The following is a 20193-nucleotide window of genomic DNA, read 5'->3' as shown; positions in this document are numbered from 1 at the left end:
CCAGACAAGAGTAGAAACATAATACAGTATAACAAATTAACTCTAAATTTGTATCAATAAGCCAGAATCCACACTAATGTAAAATATGTAAGATTAATAATTGTTTTTTATTAAAGTAGATTCAATAATCTATCCTTTATCCTATCATTTCTCTACCCCCCTCTTTCTTTCAAAACAAGACCCTGAATCTAATCTCCTTTGTTTAGCTTTTTTCCTGACCATTATCCATAACAACTTGTAACTAACACCCCTAAATGATGGCAAACATTTATAATTTATTTTTGGAAATGTGAGTGTAGTTCTCTTAAGCTACTTCCTACTGACTGGGGATGCTGGTAATCTTTAGGGGACCTAAATTTAAGATTATGGTCAAGTCCTGACTGGAGTAGTCTGTGGGGCTGGTCCAGCTCAGTCAGCAGCCGTGAAGCTGTTCTGGATGCAGAACTCAGAGGAAATTGCAACAGGGGTGCTCTGAAACATTGGATCATTAGGGTCATCCATTCCCATTGCAGAGTTTTCAGGGGGTCTTTCTCGATCAAACCTGATTTTTCTTAACCTGGAATGAATCCACAACCCCTCATTTCCTGTGGAAATAAAAGTATAACCTCTCCCCCAAAGTAACATCTTTTGACTTAGATTTTGAAGTCAAAATAATTTTAAAATATATAGGTTGGTTTATTATAGTAGCTTTCATAATCCAAGGTCTCTTAGAAGCCAAAAATGTTAAAGACAAGACTCTGTATTTTCCATTTTTATGTGGCTTATTATATTTTTATTATTCTATTCCATTTTAAAAGACTTTCTCTACCCTTTTTCTTTTCTCTCCCAAGCCTGCGAATATATTTTTAAACACATTGTAATCCATTTAGAGGTTTTTTTGTTTTTTTTTCTGAATCTGTCCTTACTGTGCATCTGTAACCTTTTCTGTCTGCATGAGCAAAAACAACAACAAGAACAACAAGAACAACAAGAGGAACAGGAACAGGAACAGGAACAGGAACAGGAACAGGAACAGGAACAGGAACAGCACCCCTGCTGTGTGACTTAGATCATTGTGTGCTGGTGCTGACTCCTCCTTGGTTCCTTGAGAGTCTAGTCCCATGGCAGAGGCATGTTTACCACCAGCTATGAAAGCCTTGTTTACTGCCCCAACTCCGGGAAGTTTCTAGTTCCATGCCGCCACCAAGTAGCAGCTGCCCATAAACACCAGATAAGTGTTTGATAGTAGGACCTCTTAAAAGGTCTACCCGTTTTTGCTGCTAGCACCTAGCCAGAAAGCCATTTCTTAAAGGAGCCATGCCTCTGCTCACCTCCAACAAACAAAGCCCACTGGAGAAAAGGCAGTTACCAAGAAACTATGCTTGACTCTGTTCTTATGCGTTTACAATCTTCTTCTTTTTTTTGTTTTTGTTTTTGTTTTTTCGAGACAGGGTTTCTCTGTGTAGCTTTGTGCCTTTCCTGGAACTCACTCTGTAGACCAGGTTGGCCTCGAACTCACAGAGATCCGCCTGGCTCTGCCTCTTGAGTGCTGGGATTAAAGGCGTGTGCCACCACTGCCTGGATTTAGAATCCCTTTTTAAGCTTTGTCAGGTTTTATGTGGAAATTTCAGCCACATGTTGGAAATCCATATGTAAATGGACGTTTCCTGTCCCAACCACCTGTTCCCAAATACCTGGCAGCTACTTCACAAATTACCACACAGAGACTTAATTTAAATTTTAAACTCTCAGCCAATAGCTCAGGCTTATTACTAACTAACTCTTCCATTGTAAGTTAACTCATGTTCTTCATTTATGCTCTGTTATGTGGTGGTACCTTTATTAGCCTGTTCATCTCCTTTTCCCTCTGCATCTGGGTTGTGACCCCTGACTCTGCCCATCTTCTTCCCATCATTCTTAGTTTGGTTGCCCCACCTGTACTTCCTGCCTGGTTACTGGCCAATCAGTGTTTTATTAAACCAATTTTAGTGACAAATCTTTACAGTATAGAAAAGGATTATCCCACAGCAATTAATCATATGTTTGCATGTGTGTGTATTTGTATGCACACATGCCATATCATACATGTGGAGGTCAGAGGACACTTGTGGGTGTCAATTCTCTCCTCTCCTCCGCCATGTGGGTCTCAGGGATTGATGCCAGGTCATCAGGTTTGGCAGCAAATGCCTTTACCACTGGGGCAAATGCCTTTATCACTGGGGCATCATTTCAACCCTAAACAATGACTTTATAATTTATGGAGAAAAAGGAACAATGAGGTGGCTCATTTGGACCCCTGGCATCTCTGCCAAGATGCTGAGGGTTTCCTGCATGGCAGGTCTCTGGACTGCTGGATCTCAGACCTTACTGCAGGGTGGGTATTGGACAAGCATTTCTGACCTTAACCTGGGGCAGAGTGTCAGTACTGCAGCATGGTTTTCTGTGTGGCCTTTCTCCTTCCCCAACCGTTGGAGGGGAAGTTGCTGCACATTGTTTATCTCAGCTCTACAGGGGAAGTGTGCAGAGGGCATGTAGGTGTGTTTCAGGTGGTCTGCCTGCTGCCTTGATGCAGTCCTCTGTGTCACTCAGGTTCTGCTCTGGGGTCACCTCTTGTGGATGTCCTCCTGATTACTGTGTCCTGAACACATCCTCATCCTCCCAGGTTTCTGCTAACTCCTTCCTAAGCCTGTACAGTCTGACTTGGTCCTATTACTTGTTGGTGTTCCCCATCAGATGTGCACACCATGATGACAGGGACCTTGTACGTCTGATATGTCCTGAGTTCAAAGCGGCAAGCCAGGGATACTGTAGGTGCTCAGGTGCCTCACGGAAACGTATAACCTCACTTCCCCATTTTAAAGAAGACAAGAGGCTCATGGAGGGCAAGCTGCTTGCTTGAATTTGCACAGCCAGCTTGGCCTAAGTTCCAGTGAATTTGGAAGTTATCTCTTTCTGACTGCTAAGAAAGGGAGAGGTGGTGTGCTACCAGCAGGTAGCACACATGAGAGTCTAAAGGGACCCAGGAGCCAGGCATGGTAGCAAGCATGACTGCAATCCCAGCACTCAGGAGACTGAGGTAGGAGGATTGCCACCTGCACCACTCTTCAAGGCTGTGTGTGTGTGTGTGTGTGTGTGTGTGTGTACCTCTCTCTCTCTTTGTGCACATTCCTTTGTGTGTGGGTGAAGGCACGTACATTGTTCCTGTGGAGACCAGAGGACATACCCTCATGTGACTTCCACGTTTTGTTTGAGTCTTTGGAACTTCCATATATAGGTCAGGCTAGCTGGCCACTGAGCTCCTCAACATCTGTCCATCTTCACCGCCCACCTGGCCATGTAATGGCTGGGATGACAGATGTGTGCTGCTGCACATGACTTTTTATGTGGGTCTTGGGGATCCAAACTAACTTCTCACAATTGCCAGGCAACTGGTTTGCTGACTGATCTATCTCCCCAGACTTCTTCATTTATTTGATTTTATTTCTTGTTGTTGTTACCTTTAAAATACTTTATTCATTCATTTATTTTTGAGACAGAGTCTTACTATGTAGCCCTGGCTGACCTAGAACTCACCATGTAGATCAGGCTAGCTTCGAACTCACAAGATCTGCCTGCTTCTGCCTCCAGAGTGTTGGGATTAAAGTGGTGTGCTGCGGTGGTTTAAATAAGAATGGCCTCCATAGGCTCGTATGTTTGAAAGCTTCATCACCAGGGAGTGTCACCATTTGGAAAGATTATAATGGTTAGTGTGTCACTGGAGGTGGGCTTTGAGGTTGTAAAAGCCATTCTCTTCCTCCCTCCCTCCATCTCCCTCCCTCCCTCTCTCCCTCCCTCCTTCCCTCCCTCCCTCTCTCTGCCTGCCACCTGCAGGATTTAAATCTTTCAGCTGCTGCTCCAGCGCCATGTCTGCCACCATGCTCCCCACCATGATGATTGTGGACTAACTTCAGTGCTTTCTTTTCTAAGAGTTGCTTTGGTTGTGGTGTCTCTTCTCAGCAATAGAACCGTGACTATGACATGGGCCGCAATGCCAGGCAAGGTTTTATTTTAAATTGTGTGTGTGTGTGTGTCTCTGTGTAGGTTATGTATGTGTACGTGTGGGTACCTGAGGAGGTCAGAGGAAAGCTGAAATTACAGTACAGGCTCTCACTGTAGCCCAAGTTGGCCTTGAACTACATTCCCTTCTTAGCCTCTCAAGTGCTTGGATGACAGGCATTTGGCACTGTGACTCTGTTGAGGGCTACAGCCACCTGACATCTGGCTGACTGGGCTGGAGGCGGTACTGGGGATGTAGAAGGAGCTATCTCCCCCTCGATTTTCTCCGACCGCCCCTCAGGAGGGCCAGGAGAGAAGGAGGCAATCTGTGGACAGAGCATCCTGGGAAGGGAGAAGAAGCAGGAGGCCATGGAAGGGCCTCAGGATGCTTCTGGTGTGTGACCATGTGATCCCAGCACTATAAATGTCCCCACATTGACAGTGCACTGTGCTCAGTAGGGCAAAACAGCTCTGGTGAGGGACAAGCCTGAGATTCTATCTATCTATCGATCTATCTCTGAGCTGTGCAACTTGGGTTAGACACTTGCCCTCTCTGAGCTTCCCCTTGCTTTCCCGTTGATACTCAGGACTCTAGAGCAGACTGCTTAGAGTGTGGAGGGAAATAAGCCTTGTGAGGACGCCGGGCACCTGAAGAGAGCTGTTTATGTAGACCAGTGTGTAGACTAGCCTGGGCACAGCAGGCAGGATGAGGACCCAAGGCACGGTGGGAGGACTTTCCTCACACTCTTACACAGAGCAGAGTCCTAGTTCACAGGTCCCAGAGTGGTGGCCAGCCTGTTTCCTCACACCGTTTCTCTGGGGCTCTATCTCTGTTGATCTGCCCACTGCTTCCTCTAAAGGACCCACACGAGAGGTGTGAAGTCCTGAGGACCCAGTACTCATCTGTGTGACCCTGAGTGTGGGGTCCTGATTGGTTCTCCTCTGCTCCAGGCTGGCTCCGCCCCCATGTGGGCCACCTACCCAGACAGAAAGAGGCAGCAGGGCCTGCCAGGCATAGGCTGCCCCTGCCCAGACTCCTCCAGACACCCCTGGTCAGGAGCCAGAGAAGGACTTGGGGAGCAGAGTGTGCTTCTGAGAGAAGGTACCAGCCTAGGGCCGGTGGGATGAGGGGCCCCGGCCTGGCGTGGGGAGGGGCTGTCCTAGGCTGGGACAGGACAGGAAGTCAGGCATCAGGTGTTGATTTCTCGCTCATAGTCCCTGGGCCCCCATATATGACTAGGACTCAAATCAATCTCTTTCCTCCTCCATCTTCTCTTCCTTCATTTCTTCCTCCTCTGTCTCATTCTCCTCCTCCTCCTTGCCTCTCCCCTGCCTTGCCCTGGGTCTCCCTGCCTTCCCAGGCCTTATCCTTACCCTTTAATTCCCTGCTCCTGTCCACTGTCCCTGGACACCCCTGTTTCTTTCCCACGCCCCAGGATCTCACCTTGTGTCCATTTGCCCTGCAGGATGCTACAGCTGAGCATGTCCTGGCTGGGCCTGGGGCCTGCAACAGCTTCCCTGTGGCTGTTCCTACCCCTGGCAGGGGCCTCCTGCCTCCTGGCTTACATCCTGAGCCAGGCTTACGCTGTCTATGAAATCTCCCGTCGCCTTCGCTGTTTCCCTCAGCCCCCCAAACGACACTGGCTCTGGGGTCACCTGGGCCTGGTGAGTGTGGCAGGGAGGTGGGTCTGGGGTTTCAGGGTGGAAGGAATTGTGAGGAGCTTGGAATGGGGACAGGGATGGGCTGAATGACGTCGTTCCAAAGAAAAGGTTATGAGCCTTTTCCACCCGGAATAGGTGTCCCTGCATCCATCTCCAGCTGACTTCCACACAGATGGCCATGCTGCAGGGCTCCCAGCATGGGCTCCACAGACTGAGGACCCTGTGTTCTCAGGCTCTCTGTGCTGGGCTTGAAGCCTCCTGAGGGGAGATCAGGGCCAGTCCTCTGCCTCTATCACATCTTTTCATCTCTGGTCTCCCACTGGTCACAGAAATGAGCTGCAACTTACCGAGGCACACCCAGGGGCGTAGCTGGGCTAGGAGAGCTCTGGGGTCTGATTTCCCACTTCCTTCAGCCCCTTCCTCTTATGTCTGGCTTCTCAACTGAGATGTACCAATGAGCCCTGTTGCTCAATCTAGATATGAGCTGGCCACTCGCTTCCCCTTTCAGACGCCTTCCCAGAACCCATCCTTCATGCCACACCGTGAACGCTGACTTAGATCTGTTTTTCCCTCTGGGTGATTTGGTGACGTTTGTTTTTCCTCGTAAATGGCATGGTGCCAGGGGTGCAGAGGTTCATCTGGACCACACACAGGCTCTTCTGCCAGCGCCTGGTGTCAGCTGATGACAGATGAGAGCTGCCACCTAGGGGACACCTCTGCTCTCTTGGGGTCTGTCAAGGCTTCCTCAAAGGAAGAACCCGAGGCTACGTGGGTGGCAAGCTAACTATTCTGAGTAGATGTGAACAAGTATTTACCCCGAGGAGACCCTGGAGTAGCAAGCCCACCAGCGTCCAGCTCTGTGAGAACAATGGGTTTATTGGGTGTTTTTACAGAGAACAGGAAAGCGGTTACTTACAGGATCATGGGTGACCCTCAGACAGCTCTGTTATTGTAAGGTCCCAACCATGCTGGGTGACAACTTCATGGAAGCTTCACCGTAGTCTTAAAAACCCTCCTTTTCCGGTGTACTCCACATATCCTAAGATCACTTGCTGCTGGAGGAGAGAGTCATAGCTGGAGTATCAGAAAAGGGTCTCCCCTGGAGTCTAAGAACCCATCACCATGACCATTACCTGGCTACTACTCTAGTGTTCTGCTATAGTTGCCATGACTACCAGGAAACGCTGAAAATGCCATCCTGTTAGGCCTGGAGGGAAAAGTGCCATATAAAAATGGGCCACCTAGACCATGGAGGGATATGGGATACCTTGGGGACAAGTCCTGAGACCACACCTCCACCCACTCTCTCCCCGTGTGAGTTCCCTCTTGTGGTGGCCCCTGATGCTGGGACTGCTCCCAGGGTGAGAAAGTCCACATTCCAAAGCCAAGGTGGTCATAGTGGTCTTGAGAGACTTGAGGAAACATGGGCTAACTTCTGCTCATCCGGGATGAGGCTTTGACAAAGTCTTGTGTGTTTCCACTTCCAGACCCCTTGCAGTCTCCTGAGCACCCCCAACCCCAGCTTCCCAGAGGGAATGTTCCAATCAGGAGAAAATTGGTATACAGTGTATACTTGCTGGATGCCCAGTGCCCAGTGGTCACACAAGTTTGAAGGTTCCGGAAGCTTCAGGAGGCAGGGTGTAGTTGGAAGACATAGGTCATTAGGGACAGCTTCTTGGGGGTTTCTTGCCCTCTGTCCTTAACTCTTTTTGCTCCTTGTCCACATGAGGTAAAGAACTCCCCTACCATAGGCTCCTGTCGCCATGATGTGAAACATTGAGGGGCGGGGGGCGGCGAGCAGCCATGGAATAAATGCTCTGAAACCTTGAGCAAAGAAAGGCCTTCTTCATTTCACTTGTTCTTTCAGGGACTCTGCTCACAGGTTCATAAAAATAACTAACACACGGGGCTGGAGAGATGGCTCAGTGGTTGAGAGCAGTGACTGTTCTTCCAGAGGACCTGGGTTCAATTCCCAGCACCCACATGGCAGCTCACAGCTGTCTGTAACTCCAGTTCCAGGCCTTCTGACACCCTCACACAGACATCCATGCAAGTGAAACACCAATGAACACAATAAAAATAAATTATTAAAAAAAAACTAACACAGAGATTAGTGGGTGGTTCTGGAGGAACTCAAAAGTCCAGAATCTGGTAGAATTCAGACAGTAATGACTGCACCCATGAGGTAATGGCTGACCCATGAGGTAATGACTGTGCCCATGAGGTAATGACTGACCCATGAGGTAATGACTTTGCTTATGACATAATGATTTTGCTTATGATGTAATGGTTGTGCTTATGATGTAATGACTGTGCTTGTGGCGTAATGACTGTGCTTATGACATAATGAATGCACTTATGACATAATGACTGTACCTATGAAGTAATGACTGTGCCCATGAGTCTTTAGATGGGAAAAACCACTGCTGGTAGTTGGAGAAGAGGCCACCTGTTCTATGGAATTTTCCTCTAAACTGTAACATTCCTTCCAAATTGAAACATTTGCTTCAGAAAGGAAAGGGGGCCCAGCAGTGGTGGGTGGCGCTCGCCTTTAATCCCAGCACTCGGGAGGCAGAGCCAGGCAGATCTCTGTGAGTTCAAGGCCAGCCTGGTCCAAAGAGGGAGAGCCAGAATAGTCACCAAAGCTACACAGAGAAACCCTGTCTCAAAAAACAAAAAGCAAACAGAAAGGAAAGGAGGGCTCAAGAGCCTCAGAAGGAACAGAAGCTTAGGAGATTCTTGAGAACCTTAAGCCAACAGTATAAAAGGGGCAAACATTTGCTGGAGACTCTGACCAGCCAAACTGCGTAAAGAAAGATATCTGGGCTGTGGAGCGGCCTGCAAGATCTAAAGAGAGCGCCGGGGTTGCTTTATTTTTCAGGGATTCTCTGGGGTGGGATTGCAATCACCCATGGGTGGGTTTCCTAGCGATGCAGCTGCTTTTGAATCATCCCTGTAAGTAAGCCCCTTCCCATAATCTGTTAGTAAAATTTATTGGTTGGTCAAATTGGACACCCGTGCATTCGTTACTTTTGGTCCGTCATGATGAGTAAGGGTGTGTTTTGGATCTTCCCAGGGAGACTCTGTCACACACACATTCTGTCACACACACCTTCCCAGGGAGACTCTGTCACACATACTGGCAAAGAACTTAGGGACATTTTGTTTCTGCTCTGAGGCTTTGTGGGAGTCTCTGTTTAAAGATTTATTTATTTTTGTATTTGTGTGTGTGTGTGCAGTGGTCGGGCGGACAGAAGAGGGTGTTGCATCCCCTGGAGCTGGAATTGCAGGCAGGTGTGAGCTGCCCCATGTGGGTGCCAAGAACTAAACTTGGGTCCTCTGCAAGAGCAACATGTGCTTGGAATTACTGAGCCGTCTCTCCAGCCTCAAAGCTGTGTTTAAAATGACAAACTAGTTCATTTGACAGAAGGAATTTTGTTTTTCAGCTGTTGCATGGATTGATGTTTGCTTTTAGATATGTTTATACTGAGAATTAGGAGCAAAAACCAGGATAGTAGTTTGGAAAAAAAAAAAAGGAACACTTGGAAAGCTGAGGCCGTGCTGTGACTGATGAGGTCAGGAGCATTGAGAAGCCTTGGAGAGGTGGCTCAGTGGTTGAGCTCAGTGGTTGCTCTCACAGGGAACCTGATTCACTTCCCAGCATCCACACTGGGTAATTCACAATCATCTGTAACTTCAGTTCCAGGATCTAACATCCTCTTCTGGCTTCTGCATGTACTGCACTCATGTGCACGCGCACACACACACACACACACACACATACACACACACGTATGGTAATGAATGCTGCAAGCCGCAGGAAAATGTTGTGGAATCCAGCTACTATCACAAAAGCTGCAGCTTGGAAAAGTCAAGGCTTCTCCGAAGGTCAAGCCATGGCTTAAGAAGTCTTGGTGATGGGGACTGGAGAGATGGCTCAGTAGTTAAGAGCACTGGCTGCTCATCCATGCTCTTCCAGAGGTCCTGAGTTCAATTTCCAGCAACCACATGGTGGCTCACAACCATCTAAAATGAGATCTGGTGCCCTCTTCTGGCAGGCAGAACACTGTATACATAATAAATAAATAAATAAATAAATAAATAAATAAATAAATAAATAAATAATTAAATAAATAAATAATTAAGTAAATAATTAAGTAAATAATTAAATAATTAAATTTAAAAAAAAAAGAATTCTTGGGGTTGGGGATTTAGCTCAGTGGTAGAGTGCTTGCCTAGCAAGTGCAAGGTCCTGAGTTCGGTCCTCAGCTCCACAAAAAAATAAAAAATAAAAATAAAAATAAAGAATTCTTGGTGATATTTTAGCTTTTTTTTTTTTTTTTGGTTTTTCGAGACAGGGTTTCTCTGTAGCTTTGGAGGCTGTCCTGGAACTCGCTTTGTAGACCAGGCTGGCCTCGAATTCACAGAGATCCACCTGCCTCTGCCTCCCGAGTGCCTGGGATTACAGGTGTGGGCCACCACCACTGGATGGACTATGACCTGGAAGTATAAGTCAGAGTTGCCTTTGGTCAGGGTGGGTTTTTTTTGTTTGTTTGTTTTGTTTTTGCTTTTTTTAAATCACAGTAACATTAAAACTAGGATAGGATCAGGCCATGAAATGGTGCTGCACCCCAAAGACTGAGTCTTTCTACATCAATTAACAAAACAGCGCCCTGCAGGCATGCCTGTAATGATGAGTCTTAGAGATTCAGGTCCACGAGAGAGCTCACTGCCCCCTGGAGTTCCCATAAACGGCCTTCACAAGGCAAAGTCTGCATTAAGTCTCTATGATTCTGGGGATCCACAGTCCCAGGCTCAGGTCTCAGCCATGCCGCTTGCTATGTGGAAAACTGTAGGGTACAACTGTTTCCATATGGAAGATGGGAGGGAGGAGAATCCGGGTTAATCCGGTATTCAGGGTGCTGGGGAGATGGCGCAGTCAGTGAGGTGCTTGGTGCATAAGCGCGACCCCAGCACTGGGGAGGTGCAGACAGCTGGGGCCCTGGAGCTCACTGGCTCACAGGCCTAGCCCAGTCGGTGAGCCTCAGGCCACTGAGAGATTCTGTCTCAAGAAAAGGAAGTTGGGGCTGGTGAGCTGACTCATCAGGTAAAGGGGATTGCTGCCAAGCCCGGCAATCCGAGTTCAGTTCCAGGGACCCACACGGTGGAAGGAGAGAACCAGCTCCTGCAAGATGTCCTCTGACCTCCACACACTTGATGCCGCACAAATAAATAGAACGTAATAAAATATTAAAAAAATAAATTAGATGATACCTGAGGTTGACCTCTGGCCTCCATTCTCACACACACATAATGCACATGTGCATGCACACAAGCAAAATAGAATAAAATACAGTGTTTAGGATTCGAAGTGAGGATATATCTTCTGTCCCAAGACTCAGGATAGGGGACCCAGGCAAGGCTCACCAGTGTGGGTGAAGTCCTGGCTGGAATCCCCGGGGCTCCCTGTGGCTCCCTACCCTGCTTGTTATCTCTGGCAGCCCAGAGAAGCAAACACCAGGTGGCTCCTCTTCTTCTATAGATCCAGAGCTCGGAGGAAGGGCTCCTGTACGTCCAGAGCCTGGTGCGGACCTTCAGGGATGTGTGCTGCTGGTGGGTGGGGCCATGGCAACCTGTCATCCGCATATTCCACCCTGCCTTCATCAAGCCTGTGCTCTTGGCTCCAGGTAGACACCATGCTGGTCCCAGCTTGCACACCCGTGAGTCTCAGGTGATCTCAGTGTGGTCAGGAAGGGCCGTGGCAGAAATGCCGCTGCCCTTGTCTCATTTAGACCCACCTGAGTCACCTGTGGTCATGCGGCTCCCGTCTGGGGCATCCCATGTGGTATCTTCCAGACCCTTCTATCTTTCTGGTGTGTGCTGTTCTCTGGCTGCGCCTGGTTCCCACCCGGGTTTATAGGACAGTGGTTTTCTCTGGGGCCACAAAGAACTGGGACATGTTGGCTTCTGACTGGCTCTCGTCTGAGGTGTTGTTCGAAACTGTCTTTTTCTCCTGGCTGTGTCTACGCCCTGCTTGGAGTGTCTGAAGTCTGGGACCAGGAGCTTTCAGAGATATGACTGAGACAGACCTTTTGAGAAAAATCTGAGTAATGTTGAGGACTGTGTAGGTTACATCAGGGAAGTTAACTTTACTATTATTTTACATTTATTTATGTGTGCATGTGTGTGTACTACAGAGCAAGGTTGGAGGTCAGAGGACAATTTGGGAAGGTCATTTCTCTTTTCTCTTCATCCCAGAAATGGAGCTCAGGTCATCAGGCTAAGTGGCAAGCACCTTTACCTACTGGGTCATCTTGCTGCTCCCCAAAACGGACTTTTCCCCTCTAAAACTATATTTCTCTAAAAATATATTTTATTGTATTTTCATTGTGTAGCTCTGGCTAGCCTGGAACTTACTATGCAGACAAGGCTGGCCTGGAACTCACAGAGTTCCACCTGCCTCTCTCTTTCCAGAATGCTGGGATTAAAGGCGTGCCCCCTCATGCCTGGCCCAGAAATGGACTTTCAAATCACATGTGGGGCTTCAATGGGACGTGCTGAGGTGTGTCTGACCATCTATGTCACAGTCAGGGCAGGTCACGTGTGATCCAGTCACGTTAGCCTATGTGTGTCTGTGTGTGTCACATGACTATGTCAGGAGATGTCAGCACATGCTGGAGGGGATAAGCGTTGGGTCTTTATAAAGGTCTGCAGAATGTGATGCTGTGCTTGGCAGGGTGAACATGTTCAGCCATGCAGTAGCTGTGTGAAGGTGTGCTGCAGTATGTATGTTATGTCAGGCTGAGTCTTCCCTGCACCCTCTGCCCCCAACCCTACCGTGTGGACTTGGAGGGGAGTGTGCAGATCCCAGGCTAAGGGCTCCATCCCTCTATGCCCTCCCTCCATGGCTCCTGATGGTCCTTGTTCACACCAGCTTCAGTTGCCCCCAAGGACACAGTCTTCTACAGTTTTCTGAAGCCCTGGCTAGGTGAGTACCAACAGGTGAGGGGCTGGGAACACCCTGGGGGGGTGGGGTTACGGGGAAGGTGCTCTCCTTGCCTACTGCCACGCTGCTTTATTAGGAGATAGCCTCTTGATGAGTACTGGTGACAAGTGGAGCCTCCACCGTCGCATGTTGACACCTGCCTTCCATTTCAACATCCTGAAGCCGTATGTGAAGATTTTCAACGCCAGCACTAACATCATGCATGTGAGTCCCTGGAACCCAGGTCCCCAGCTGGAGCCTGGGGGACAAAAGGCTGTAGACAGGTCTGGTCTCCAGTCCCTGCTCAGATGGAGGCTGTGATAACATACCCAGAGAGAAGCAACTTAAGGGAGGAAGTCGCTTTGCTTCACACTCCATCATTGGAGGAGTCAGTGGCAGAAGCGTGTGGCAGTAGCGGCGGCTGGTCCCATTGCATCCGTAGTCAGAAAGTAAAGAGGGATGAGTGCTGGTGCTCAGCTCACTTTCTCCTTTTTGTACAGCCAAGGATGCCGCTGGCCCACCCGCCTTTAGGATGGACCATTGCACTCCAGTTAGCCTCAGCCTTCCAGTTTCTCCTCTGCTGCTGTGATAGAATACCTAGACAGACTGAGGGAGAAAGGCTTTGTTTGGCTCCAGTCCAATCGCTAAAGTGTCACGGCCATGGCAAAGAGGAGAGAAGAAATGCAAGGATCCCTGCTCACCCACAGCCAGTTTTCTCCTCTCTGTTCAGTCCAGGAACAGACTCTGTCTAGGGAATGGTGCCACTCACAGTGGGATGGGTTTTCCTGCATCAATTAACAGTTGAGATAATCCCTCAGACACATGCCCACAGGCTAATCTGATCTAGAAAACACCTCATGGAGTGGTTCTCTTCCCAGGTGATTTTGTGTCAAGTGGACAGTCAAAACTAGCCAACACATCAACCTTTCAGGCACGCACAGAGGGTAACCTAACACAGATAATCCCTCACAAGAATGCCCAGAAGCTTGTCTCCTGGGTCACTCCAGATCTTGTGAGGTTGGCAATCAACATTAATCATCACAGAGGGTTTGTATGTTCACATGTGTGTGCATGTGGAGGCCCAAGCTTGACGCTGGAAATCTTCATCCATCTCTCTCAGCCTGACTCATTGAGGCAGGGTCTCTCAATCAAACCCAGAGCTCATGGATACAGCTAGTCTCCTAGCCAGCTGTGCTGGGGGTCCTGTCTCTTCCTCTTGCATGCTGGGATTAAAGGCATGAGTGGTCATCCTGGGATGTTCTGTGATAGGAAACAAGGAAGCATGGGGTCACTGCTGCTCTCTGAGCTGTGCTTTGCAAACACATCTGAGAAATGGCCCAGGTGAGAAATAATAGGACAGTGAGTTATTGGTATTCCTAGAAAGGAGTCTCATGATCAGGGACAGCAGCCTCTCACACACTACAGGTGTGTGTGTGTGTGTGTGTGTGTGTGTGTGTGTGTGTGTGTGTGTGTTTACACCTGTGTGTTTGTGCCGGGGTCCAGCCTTGGCTCAGGTTCAGGTCCCTGCTGAGGCAGGGGAGGGGTGTCGGTACAAGGAAAACGTCTGACCACCGAGTGGACTGCACTCCAGCGGCCACGAATAGCTCAGGGCGTCTTTATTTATGCTTAGAGTTTTTCTTACCATGGTTACATGAACAGCTTTATTATCAGTTCCCATTTTTTAATTTGAAGAAATACATCAAAATTTAAGGAATCCATCGTGATCATTATGAAAGCCCCCATTGTTCCCCTTTATGCTTCCTCAAATACACCTTCCCACCCCCTACATAACTTTATTCTAGACATAGCGTTCAGCATTTTTGCAGCCTTAACTAAATATCGAGTAGACACATTCTGCTCTCGCAGCACTTATGTCAGCTGGTGGCTACTTGTGGTTACAAAGTAGAAAGTAATAGACCTGGGTGCAATGCTTAAAGCAATATTCAAACCAGACAATTCTTTCATGTCTGCAAGATATATATTTATACAGTTTCCTTTACTACAAGAGAGTCCCATGTCTCAATGTCTCTGTAAAAGGCAGACCTGATAAAGCACTCTTTCCCATCCCACTGTACCAGACTTCTTCCACCGATATAAGCTCTCGTGTATGGTAAGGACAGGTCTTTCCATACTTTGCATTGTGCTTTTTCCCCTTAGAGCATCCCAGATGCTACCAATGATTCTGTGCTTGGTGTCCAGGGAACTTACTCTCAACAGTTGGCACTATGTGTATGCCCGAGGCTTTCTTCCTAGTCTGTGTATACGTGCCCTGCTCTCCTTTCCTGAACTGTGAGACGTGGTTGATGTTCCAAGTGTTGTGTTCTCATATGTACCTAACTGTCTCCATTGAGTCAGAAAAGTTCCCAGGATTGGGAGTTGTAATTAGCAATTCCAGATAAAAGATTTAAGAAGCATTAACCCCTTGCTGAATCTTGGGAAATATTTGAGAAAGAGCAGAATTTCCAGGGAAAATTACAGCTGTTGCATGTGTGATTGACAAAGTAAAACTAAAAACCACCTGAAGAATCACCAATATAACCAGAGAGAAAAGAGCCGGTAAGCCGCATGAATTTTGCAAATTCTTATGCTGTCCTGTGGACCACTGGTCCTTGCCAAGTGAGAGTCTGTTTCCATGGAAAACTTGCCCCCAGGAAACCCGTGGGACAGGTAGTCCTATGCTGATCCGAGACTAGGCTGCAATGCTCCAAACATGTGTGTGTGTGCAAATACACGTGTGTGTGTGTGTGTGTGTGTGTGTGTGTGTGTGTGTGTAGATCAGATCAACCTTGGGTATCCTTCCTTAGTTGCCATCCACTTGCTTTTCTGACACAGGCTCTTTCATTGCCTGGAGCTCACCAATTTGGCCAAGCTGGCTAGCTGTTGAGTCCTAGGGACCCTCCTGTCCCCACATCTCTGGCACTAGGATTACAGATGCCACCATGACCACTTTTTTTTTTTTAAACATGTGTTCTGGGAATTGAACTCAGATCCTTATGTTAGAGTTGCAAGCACTTTTCTGACTGAGCCACATGACCAGAACCTAGGTGTGTATGTATGTGTATATATATATTGGTTTTTTGAGACAGGATTTCTCTGTGTAGTTTTGGTGTCTGTCCTGGAGCTCACTTTGTAGACACAGAGATCCACCTGGCTCTGCCTCCCAAGAGCTGGGATTAAAGGTGTGCACCACTGCTGCCTGATATTTTTTAAATAAACTTATAACAGCGAAGATCAAGAAAGCTAGCACTGACTGAACACCGTGTGTCAAACATGGTCTCACATGCCGATTCTGTAATTATCTGCTGTCTTCTTTTGCTTTCACAAGCTGGTGGAGTAGAGGGTAGTGCTGCCCAGCAAGGGTGACCCTGAAGGTCTGACACATCAGGGAGCTTGTTCAAGTCCACCCAGTTAAAGAAGTGGTCTGTGGATGGTGGGGTACCGGTTCCATCTTAGTATGGCACACCGCAAATCAGATCAAATCAAAGGCTGTTTCAGGGGCTCCTTTTTGGTGACTGGGGTTGGGAAGAGGCTCCAAGTGCCAAGGCCCAGCTCATTCCTGTCTCCTTCTCTGGCCAGACCAAGTGGCAGCGCCTAGCCTCCAAGGGAAGTGCCCGCCTGGACATGTTTGAACACATCAGCCTCATGACACTGGACAGTCTGCAGAAGTGTGTCTTCAGCTTCGACAGCAACTGTCAGGAGTGAGTCCCTGGCCTGGCCTGGGAACATGGCCCCTAGACACGAGGGAGGGGGACTGGCCAGAGGGAGCTGCTCAGAACTAGCAATAAAGGACCTGGGAGGGGAGAGAGTGAGTGGTCTTTCCAGGAGGTGCAATTATTCATATGATGGCCTGGAGATGCAGGTTTGCACCCAGCCATGAGGATGAGGGTATCAGGGAAATGGTGGCTCAATTCTAAGGACCTTGAAAAGCTAGGCCAAAGGATGTGAACTTCATTATGAGATTTCAAGGAAACCACTGAGGGTGTTTGAGTTTTCAATAGTCAGATTTCTCCCACTGTAACAAAGTATCTGAGACAATCAACATCAAGAGAAAAAAGGATTTTTTGAGCCTGGGGTTTCAATCAGTGAAACCCAAGAGGCTTCAGTCAGTGATCAGTTGGCTCCTGGGATGAGGCAGTACCCCAAAGTTGGAGCATGGAGAAGAGGGGACTTTTCAAAGTAAAGAGAGAGGTGGTGGAGGAGCTCATCAGTCCCCACCTAGGGCTGTAGCTCTGGGACTCTGAAGGCATGTTGTGTGACACTGTTTCTGAGGAGATGTAAACAAACATCTTCTCACCCCAGGTAGGGAGACTGTGACAGACCCAAGTATGGACACCACCAAAGTCCAACTTGGTGAACCAATGAGTTCTACTGGGGTCACTTACAGAAGCAGAAATTACTCAAAGACAGCAACATCACCAAAGTCCGCCAGCATGGGTGACAGCTCACAGAGCTGGAAGCCCAGAGCTCTCTGCAGCTCTACAGGTCAGAGTGTCTCCAGCAGTCCTTACCACTTATGTAACTTTGGGGAAGGAGGAGCCTCATGAACTTGGTGAGTTTCAGGGATTTCCTGAGACTAGAGTTGTTTACTTCCTGAGTCTTAATGAATCTTGCTCCAGGATGGAATGTTTCAACTCAGAGGAAATTACAGTACAATAAGGCAGTTAATGGAAATGGAGAGGCATTTTCTTCAGTGGCTACACCACTGGTAAGGTGTCCATACTCCTGCAAATAACCCTAATTAAACTCATTGAGTCACCAGTAACAATTAATAATTATAGACATGGAAGTGGAAAGAAGATAAGTTGGGAAGAAGAGGAGAAGCCTGGGTGGAGGAGGAAGGGGAGGAGCCTGGGTGGAGGAAGAAGGGGAGGAGCCTGGGTGGAGGAGGAAGGGGAGGAGCCTAGGTGGAGGAAGAAGGGGAGGAGCCTGGGTAGAGGAGGAAGGGGAGGAGCCTGGGTATAGGAAGAAGGGGAGGAGCCTAGGTAGAGGAAGAAGGGGAGGAGCCTGGGTGAAGGAGGAAGGGGAGGAGCCTGGGTGGAGGAGGAAGGGGAGGAGCCTGGTGTCCACACTGTGCTCTGGGGCATGGAGGTAGCTCACACAGACTCAGTAAAGGACAGGAGATGGAAAAGAGTCTCCAGAACCTTCCCTGCGGCAGGTGAACTGACTTTTCCCCTGGGAGATGCAATCAAACCCTTCTTCCCCTGAGGTGGGCACTCAGGACAGACCAAAGTCTACCTCTGTGAGATCAATGAGCGTTGGGGCAAAAACAGCTCTCTCCTGAAAGAGGAGAAGAGACTGTTCATTCTGGAGCCAAATATGAGTGACAATGGCCCGGAAGCAGACTCAGGCTTCCCCAAACTCCATGTTTCCACACGGTCCAAGTTTGATGAAGTTTTTGTGATAATAGAGCAAAGAAAGCAATAAATTGGGGGGTGTGGGGGGGTGGAGAGTCAGCTCAGTGGTTACGAGCACTTGCTGGTCTTGTACAGGACCCAGGCTCAGTTCCCACACCCCCATGGTAGCTCATAACCATCCATAGCTCCAGTTCCAGGGGATCCAATGCCCTGTTTTGAACTCTGTGGGCATGATGCAAACGCATGCATGCAGGCAAAACACTCATACACACAGAATAAATAAATAAATCTAAAAATATTAAAAAAAAAAAAAAACAACCAACAACCAGGTTGTGGTGGCGAATGCCTTTAATCCCAGCACTCGGGAGGCAGAGGCAGGTGGATCTCTGTGAGTTCAAGGCCAGCCTGGTCTCCAAAGTGAGTTCCAGGAAAGGCGCAAAACTACACAGAGAAACCCTGTCTTGAAAAACCAACTAACTAACTAAATAACTAAATAACTAACTAACTAAATAAATTTTTTTTAAAAAGTCATAAATCAAGGCACTTTTAAAATACATGGATGGAGGCATCAGGTAGGGGGGCTAATGCCAGTGAGGAAATGTTCCCTGTGGGGCTCAGGCATCATCTGATGATACTCTTAGCTTTTTTTTTTTGGTTGATGGAAACTATGGTTTTAAGCTACTACATCCAAAAAGGTTTTACTTGTTAGTCATGAGGATGTTAGGTCAGAGACAGGCAAGGAATGGTGACAATTATGGGGGCTAAAGACAGTCCAAGATAAGTTGTGATTAGACTCTGCACCTGAACCATTCCGACTCTCCAGTTACTGAAATTCTAGTCAGTGAAGCAACCTTGCCGAAGGGTCAGGACCAACTGGAATTCCTTCTAGGAACTTCCTTCACACAGTTTACTAGGCTTACTTACAAAGCACAGTGGAGGGGTTACTTTCAGGGGCACAGGGAACCCCAAAACAGCTGCACCATTACAGAGACTCACCTCATGAGGATGGAGACCTCATGGATGTACACGGAGTCTGCTGCTAGCTGCAGGAAAACGTAATGGAATCCAGCTGCTATCACAAAAGCTGCTACTTGGAAAAGTCAAGGACTTCTCCAAAGGTGAAGCCATGGTTTAAGGAATCTTGGTGATTTTTTATCTTTTGTATGGATATGAGCTGGTTCCTACAGTGATTTTCTTGTGTGCTTCCAAGAACCCCTAACAGTGTATTTATCTAAAATGCCTATCAAGCATTCAAGGCCATACGAAACAACACCTGTCTCCTAGGTCAGGTGGGTAGCTTTATTTCTTGTGCAATTTAGGGTGAGACCCTCCTTTCTTATACAACCTTACTAATAGACCCCTAACTTCTTACCTAACCACTTCTGGAATGTGGACTGAGCACATAGATCCCCTTTTTTAGCACTCAGCTGACCTTCTCTTTTCCCACTCCCATTTTGGATTGTTAAAGAAAGCCTGGTGGTCACTGCCTGAGGAAAATTCTTACCTGCCTTTATGATCCTGTAGAATTCAAGCCTGGTGACCTTGCTTGACCAGGGGATTGCTATTGATTGTGCTTATAACTGGATTCCTGGGAGACTTAGGAGGAACGCGGAGAACTTAGAGGTGGAGAACAGAGAGGGATAAGGAGGATTTTGATCAGAGAGTACGTGTGGATGAGAAGGAAGATGAGGAAGAGTCAGATGGGAAGTCCTAGCTGGGTAAGCACAAGGTGAAAAGGTCCTAGGTGAGGCAGAATCAGAATAAGATAGAATTTAAGAAGGAGCAGTAGATAAACAGAGAGAAATCAGGCAAGAAAGGAGCTAGGCACGAGAACAGAACTAAGCTGTGTAGATAGGATGTTATGCCAGAGGAAATAAAGTGAATGGACTAAAGAGCTCGGTGTGCTGAGATTCTATTTCCCGAAAATAGTCCTCGCTGTCAGTAGTTCTCTCTCCTGAGCCCCTGGGATGTGTAATATTAAGGCTGGTCCCTCTAATATACAAGAGGAGTCCCACTTTCTAGATCACTTGTGGCAGATGGTAGGGGACAGAGAGACATAGTTGGAGTTGAAGGTGAGGGTCTCCTGACCCTTCTTTTCTCCATCTACTAAGCGGCACTGATAGGTCTGTTCTCATCACCAGAGATCTGGGTACCACTGTATTGTTCTGCTCTAGTTGC

General features: G+C 47.9%; 1 protein-coding gene across 1 annotated transcript in view; it reads left to right on the top strand.

Annotated features, from left to right (window-relative positions):
• Positions 1–2947: 2947 nt before the first annotated feature.
• Positions 2948–20193, top strand: part of LOC118568941 (cytochrome P450 4F3) — a 24683-nt gene continuing 7437 nt past the window's right edge. The window contains exons 1-7 of the mRNA XM_036166516.1: positions 2948–2953; positions 5081–5116; positions 5481–5679; positions 11219–11363; positions 12611–12664; positions 12759–12886; positions 16238–16359. Of these exons, the coding sequence (XP_036022409.1) occupies positions 5482–5679; positions 11219–11363; positions 12611–12664; positions 12759–12886; positions 16238–16359 (647 nt within the window). The 5' untranslated portion in view covers positions 2948–2953; positions 5081–5116; position 5481. The remainder of the gene's footprint in view (positions 2954–5080; positions 5117–5480; positions 5680–11218; positions 11364–12610; positions 12665–12758; positions 12887–16237; positions 16360–20193) is intronic.

Source organism: Onychomys torridus, chromosome 17 (assembly GCF_903995425.1).
Source record: "Onychomys torridus chromosome 17, mOncTor1.1, whole genome shotgun sequence".
Classification (NCBI taxonomy): domain Eukaryota; kingdom Metazoa; phylum Chordata; class Mammalia; order Rodentia; family Cricetidae; genus Onychomys; species Onychomys torridus.
Note: the sequence above shows the minus strand (reverse complement) of the source record. Positions and strands in the feature narration are given on the sequence as shown.